The 7061-nt window shown below is 36.5% G+C and overlaps 2 protein-coding genes across 5 annotated transcripts; one reads left to right on the top strand and one right to left on the bottom strand.

Moving 5' to 3' along the window:
- Nucleotides 1–952: 952 nt before the first annotated feature.
- On the top strand, nt 953–6197 carry LOC129951197 (tubulin monoglutamylase TTLL4). 4 transcript variants are annotated; one of them, XM_056063232.1, is made up of 12 exons: nt 953–1141; nt 2320–2740; nt 2935–3502; nt 3564–3887; nt 3948–4134; nt 4194–4364; nt 4460–4584; nt 4644–5083; nt 5154–5318; nt 5381–5659; nt 5720–5977; nt 6055–6197. In XM_056063232.1, exons 2-12 carry the CDS (start codon nt 2405–2407, stop codon nt 6055–6057), a joined length of 2856 nt encoding a protein of 951 aa, XP_055919207.1. In that variant the 5' UTR covers nt 953–1141; nt 2320–2404; the 3' UTR covers nt 6058–6197. The 4 variants fall into 4 exon arrangements, with proteins under 4 accessions (XP_055919207.1, XP_055919208.1, XP_055919206.1 ...); XM_056063233.1 differs by having other exon boundaries at nt 2317–2740; nt 2947–3502; XM_056063231.1 differs by having other exon boundaries at nt 2317–2740.
- Nucleotides 6198–6498: 301 nt separating this feature from the next.
- LOC129951198 (cysteine-rich PDZ-binding protein) lies at nt 6499–7061 on the bottom strand. The gene is made up of 2 exons (XM_056063236.1): nt 6776–7061; nt 6499–6717 (listed from the first exon to the last, which is right to left on the bottom strand). The coding sequence occupies exons 1-2, from the start codon at nt 6946–6948 to the stop codon at nt 6588–6590; spliced, it is 303 nt and encodes a 100-aa protein (XP_055919211.1). The 5' UTR covers nt 6949–7061; the 3' UTR covers nt 6499–6587.

Raw genomic sequence — 7061 nt, 5'->3', positions numbered from 1 at the left:
TTGGCAAAATAACTTTATTTTCATTTTTTTAAATCACGAGAAAAAAAAAACACAAAGCACAGCCAAATCAAAACGTAAACAAAAAAAATGACAACTTCGATTTTGACATTTCTCACGAGTCTGTTCTAACCTGATCTGACTCAAAAGCAAGAACAGAAAATCCTGTTCTAAACTGTTCTAGGTTTGTCAATGAACAGGAAAGTAGAACAGTTCAGCACAGACAAAACCTCAATGAACAGCAAAAAGCTGTACTTTTCTGTCTAGAACAGTCCAGCACAGCGTCAGTGAACACAGCTATTGACAGTTAGCTCAGTTCGAAAGTAATTGTCATTCGCCAGGCTGAAGTACATATATGTATATCTACAAGGAATTTATGTCAAAATATGATATATAATTTACTACTTTATTTAGATGTTTTGGTTAAAAAGTAAAGTATTCAAAAGTTCTCTTAAAACCCCTTTAAATTTTCAGCAGCGATTATTTCAGCCGCTGTTCTCTTACATAAACTGGATGACGTTTTATCTATAAAGTATAACAGTTTTTGAATTCCATTTGAAAATGACATTTAAAGTTGTCTTTTTCGTCTTTTACACGTTTACTGATTCTAAACAAAAAAACACATAATGACAAGATAATTATATTTGTTTTGAAGTGCTAAAACTTTATTTTGAGATGACAGTATGTATGAGAGTATTTTTGAAATTGGAAAACTTTAAACAATATTTTATTTTGCCTTGCAAAGTATTTGATTGATAATTTGGATTTAAATATTTATCAACATTATTCAGAAAGTTTTTAAAATTCAAATGACAAATATCATCGATTTCTAAGAAAACATCAAAACAAATGCCATAATAGTTTTCCCGTGTGAATCAGAACGTACTTTTTTTACTTAAAAATCATCTTGGCATCACTTTCAATCCCCATCTGACAGTTCAATTTCTATTTTCTCTCTCAGCTCAGCAAACAGCTTAGACGTTTTGCAAATTCTTTATTTTTCTTATTATTTTTATATTTTATTCACATTCAATGTTCAAATGGAAATTGTTGAAAATTCTCTGTTTATAAATAAATTATATTTGCTAAATCAATTTTCTTAATTACAAAAACCAGCAATTCTATTCAAGTGAACATCAAAAAGGTAAGAACTTTTTAAAAATTAAATCATTTAAAGTGCATTAAAATGAAAAAAGAAAAAAAGAGAAGTGGAACAGCCGAGCAAACGAAAATAATTGAGGTTAGAAATCATTTATTGCACTAAAACTAAAAGCGGCTACTTCTCAATTCTCAAAGCATAACAAAATGTAAACAAAACCCCAACTCATCAATTAGATAATCGAACTAATTAATTGTTTGTGAATAAAAATGTGTTTTTTATCTTCAAATGAAAACAATGAAATGCATTTCATAAAGTTGACTAGAGAAAATAAAATAAATAGCAAAAGTTGAATGTATCTTTGTCAATTGTCCTCCCATCCTAACTAGATCTCGATGTTCCTTGAGAAGTCTAGCCAAAGCTCGAAATTAATCACTGATATGCTTCTAATAACTTATTGGCACTTGGCACACATAAAATCAGTGGTTCGTTTGTCGTTGATTTTGTTTAGTGTAAATCAGAAATAAAATTGTTTTACTACAAGAAACTCGCGACGATGGTCTATTTTCGGTTTGTCATTGTAAATGCAAATCTCTATTCCACATAAATACCTACGTATAAAGTAATCGGAGGCACAAAGAGAGAGCGAACATGAAAAGAATAACAAACTATTTCTTTTTGTTGTTAACAAATTACTTTTTGCATAAGTTTACATCTATTTTGGTTTTACCTATTTATGGTCCAAAGAATGCCGAAAATGCGACCCCGCCACGGTCACAATCCAATTTGTCACCTTCGTTTGTTCCCAAATGTACAACATGACATGTCTGGCTGATGCACAAAATAAACCAAATTGCACACCGCCTCCACTTCGATATGTTGCCCTTTGTGTAGACAAACATGTGCCTAATACAATAAGACTGTGCTATGCTGTGCTTCCTTTTATCGCATAGGTATTCATTCTATTCTGTCTTGGTCTTGTCTCTCTTCTTCTTCTTTTCTCAAGTAATGAACCTTTGAATTGATGCCAAAACTTGCATTGAAGTAAAAAAAGAAGACCAGATAGATGCACCTCTCGAGGTGTAATAGTCACGAAACGTGCTCGGAGCAGAAGTGGATCGATCGGTGATTTATCGATCGTCATATGATTAACTTATCTAACACTGTCCGGTGCAGTGCGACTAACTAAAACTGACTAACTTTATATGTTACTCTGCCAGCAGCGCAGCGATTCAGCAGCAGACAGTAAGTCGTGAGTCTAAGGATTGAAGTTAACCACGCAACACTACGAACCACTAAACGAGTATAATGGCCCCAATTAGTGAAAAAAGATTGCCTCCGACACACGTCAAAGAGAACACCAAGGAAAATGCATCAACCAAACCTAATAATCATAACACAAATCATCACAATAAGAAAATCAATCAATCGATAGAGATTCAAGACTTCCACGAGTCCTGGCTGAGAGACATAGAGAGCTACAAGAATCAGGTGAGAATACAACAGATGCTCTCCACTCACAACCACGCTCACACGCCTGAAGGATGCGCCTCTCAGCTGTCTCTTACTGCCGCTGCGACTAACAAAAGACGCATCACATCCCAACAAAACGGACACAACCACAACGCGGCAGGCTACGAAGGGGTAAGTAGATTTAATTGTAAAATGTAAATAATACGTCTTAAATGTCGTGTAAACACTACACAACAAGTATTATGTCTCTAATCATACCTGCAACTAACTCTGCATGTTTTTTTCTGTGTGTTTTGTTTTCTTTTTGTTTCATTTAATGTTTGTGAAAACTGGGTGGCTTTTCCTTAAACACTTTCTAAAAAAAGTTAAATTTAAAGCGGCCCCGAGAAGAGACTACAACAATAACGCTAAATCAATCAACCAGCAACGCTATGCGCCATAATAATAACAATAACATGCCTCAAAATCAAAACCAAAATCTAAATCAAAATCAAAACCAAAACCAAAATCCAAGCCACAACCACCAGCACCAAGAATCGACTGGCTCGACTGCCAAAATAATAGTTAACTCATTTCATGCCAGTAGCTTGCTTAATTCAAATAAAATTCCTGATCTCGCTGCAACGAGATTACAATCATCCCAACAAAGTGGCAATCAGCTGCCGCAATCTTATAATAACAATTCCACCTCCTCCGCTTCTTCCGCTTTGGGTGTTCGCTTAACAACTCACCAAAAACAAAAAACTAATAAACTGCTCGGTCCCCCGAAAGAAGACGAAGACGGCGTCGAAAGACTCAAGTTAATACTCAGCCGGCCCCTTCGACTAACCGTTTCCGAAGAATCTAAAGGTGACTCGCCACCACCTGACGATGATGCATGCAGTCATCCGGATGTTGACGATGATGACATTAATTCAATTGATGATATTGGAGGTTTGTTTTATTTCCTTCTTTTTTATATTGGGTAAATCTATGCTCCCTTCTTTTCCATTAGATATTGATGACTTGAATGTTTTCGAAGAAGACTCCGATGACGACGAGGAGGCTTATTCTGGTGGCTGCCCGTTCGTGTTGGACAGTGATTCGGATATACAATTCATGAGTGAAGCAGTCACAGTGACGATACCGAATCCCGACTCCATTCTTACGCCGAGTTTGTTCCCCAATGTTGCACCCTACATTACGTTCTCCTCGCATGTCGAAAAGGGTCCAAATGTTCCAAGCGCCCTGCATAAGATTCTCAAATGGAGATTAAGTCCGGTGATGCCCCGAATCGTTCGTCGAGTGATCTTCAATTCGGGATTCCGTTTAATTAAAAGTGAGTTTAAAAAAAAGAAAAAAAAAAGGAGATAACCCTCAATTTTTATATCGCCTGCAGAGACAACCGATTGGATTGCAGTGTGGGAGAAGCACATGCGAAGTCCTGGATTCAAAACCATTCGCTCGCACCAAAAATTCAATCACATGCCTGGATCATTTCGCATCGGACGGAAGGACAGTATGTGGCGGAATTTGAGGACTTTCATGACCAAACATGGAAAAAGTGAATTTGGATTTATGCAGAAGTAAGGATGACAAACCAACTTGAAAACTTGAAAGACTTTTGATTTTGTATTTTTCTTAGAACTTACATATTGCCAGATGAAATAGCAGCATTGAAGAAAGTTTGGCCTCGATCGTCGGCACATTCTACAAAGTGGATAGTCAAGCCACCGGCAAGTGCTCGCGGTGCAGGCATAAGTGTAGTCAATAAGTGGTCTCAGATACCAAAAGACAAATCAGTTGTTGTTCAAAAGTAAGTTGAAGTTTTTATGATATTCAAAAATAGCTTCTGTTCACGAGACTTCAACGCAAGATTTATCCTAATTTTGTTTCAATTAATTTTTAAAGGTACATCGAAAAACCTCTTCTAATCAATGAAAACAAATTCGACCTGCGACTTTACGTTCTCGTGACATCGATCAATCCTCTACGAATTTACATCTACAAAAATGGTTTAGCGAGATTTGCTTCAGGTTCGTTTATCCATCCATCGATTTCTTCAACCTAATCTTGTTTCTCTTTTAAATTCTAGTGAAATATAGTTCGGAATTGTCATCCCTTAACGACCGGTGTATGCATCTCACGAACTACAGTATCAACAAACTATCCGAGAACTATGCCAAGAATGAAGACATCAATGCCTGTCAAGGACACAAATGGACGCTGCAATCCCTATGGTCGTATCTTGAAAAGCGCGAAGTGGACACTAAACGACTCTGGGCTACACTTCGCAATTTAGCTATTAAGTCTCTGATCAGTGGCGAGGGCTGTTTGAATCGAATGTATCGACAGAATGTGAATAGTCGATACAATTGTTATGAGCTTTTCGGTTTTGATGTTCTGCTGGACGAGAATCTGGTGCCGTGGTTGTTGGAAATCAACATATCACCATCGTTACACTCGGAGTTGCCACTGGATCTTCATGTGAAGGGTCCTCTCATTCGAGGTGTCCTCAATACTGCTCTCTATCAAGTAACGAGTTCCATGAGGGAAAAACTGTGAACTGTGATTTTTATGTCCTTCCTCTCTTCTTTCCTTAAAGGTGCCACCAAAGCTAAGTGTTCGACAACAAGCGGAGATCTTAAATGAACTTAAAATGACAGGGCCGCTCTGCTACGATAGACATCTGTTTACACCAATTCTGTCACCCGAAGAGACCAAAAAACACAATTTCTTTACCAGTCGCTTGATTGAGATTCGTGAGGATGTGAGGAGAAAAACTTTTGAGTCATTGGTTTACTTTATCCTATCAACTTTTTTACTCCTCAGTATTTAGATTCGATTTTGGAAAATCTAACTCCTGACGATGTTCGATGTCTTGTTATATCCGAGGACGAACGGAACCGCTGTGAACCATTGGAACGAATCTTCCCCACTGCCGATTCATACAAGTTCCTTGCCTACATCGAGAATCCCCGCTACTATAATCGCCTACTGGACGCATGGGAAACAAAGTACGTCGATGATCGAGACACCGGAATAGAATTGCTACAAAAGTTATGCTCCGAAGGATATCATTTGAAAGTTCCCGCAGCTGCTTTGATAGAGGTAAGCAGATGGTATTTGTTTCTTTCGCCAGTTTCAAGAATGATTTGTTTTCTTTCTAAGGAGCCTAAGATTGATTTGACTGACATTGACTTGATGTACATGAAACCAGAAGAAATTGCCAAACGTCGTGACTCTGTTCACACATTGAATATAAAGCAAAGTGACGACACAACGACGACAAGTAATAAGGACGGAGAATCGAAAAATGCAATTTCTTTCCGAGGATCAAGTGTGCCGCCATCAAACTGTTCAGCAGAAGTTGTTGAAAACGGTAATGTGCATAAGAACAACTCTCGACCAATAGCAGTGGGATCTAATGTGAGTTTTGTGGTTTGAATTTTGTTTTCTTAAGTTTGGTTTTCTAATTTGGTTTCGGTCTTTTGATTTGTTTGCAGTAAATGGTTGGATTATGAGACTGACTATCCTTAGAACATCATGACGCATATATTTTTAAAATAAATTTAACATCCAAACTTTGGCTTAGACATAAATATTTACGAGAATTAATAAAACTTATATTGAAGTAATAAATTAGAGACATATGCATAAAGCTTGTATTGAGGCAGCTTAGGATGCGTAAGCTTATTGGTCAAGGATTGATCCTCAGAGACTGTAAAAAGATTTTCAATGATCTGGTGGGTTAGCACCCGTGAAACATATGTAACTGAGGTCATGTGGTAGCACAATCAAGTTGTTGTTTTAGTATTTAAACCCTTATAACAAATGGGTTTGGTAAATTTTTTTACACATTTCGTATGATTTCATTGTTTTATAGAAAGCAATGACAAACGTCTTAAAGAATAAGTACCTTTTGTTTCATAGAACCAAACACTTGTTGATTAAAAAATCTTAAATATATTTTATTAGTTTTTGTTAAACATCATAACAATCTATCTAGTTACAATAATTAAAAATATTAGAATTGGTTTTAAACAGAACTTTGTTTGTACATCTTTGTGTCCATCAACTTCTTGCCACACATCGCACAGATTCCCTTTTTGTAGGCACACGATTGACAATAATGAGATCCCGCTTGGTAGACTTTTTGGCGACATATCCTACAATTATTTATTTTTATTAGTTGCTGAAAAATGTATATTTATGTAAATCATTTACCGGCAAGGAGCAAGTGATCTGGACATGGGACTTGCTTTTTCTCGAGCGCTCGTTAGGGCTTTGTTTTCATTGACTTTTCTTCCTCCTGGTTTGGTTGTATTCCGGGCTCCTGCTTTCCATGGATCGGGTGTGATTATTTTAGATAATTTAGCTTCACATTTCTCGCAAACCATTTTGTTAAGAAAGTTTTTTTAAATTAAAATATTAGATTTTCTTAGTGATTGTATTTATTTATACAAACAAAATAAGGTAGTCGAGAAAAATAATTTGACAGTGACAGAACGAA

The sequence above is a fragment of the Eupeodes corollae genome, chromosome 3 (assembly GCF_945859685.1).
Source record: "Eupeodes corollae chromosome 3, idEupCoro1.1, whole genome shotgun sequence".
NCBI classification, from domain to species: domain Eukaryota; kingdom Metazoa; phylum Arthropoda; class Insecta; order Diptera; family Syrphidae; genus Eupeodes; species Eupeodes corollae.
This window is presented reverse-complemented; position numbering and strand designations above follow the sequence as displayed.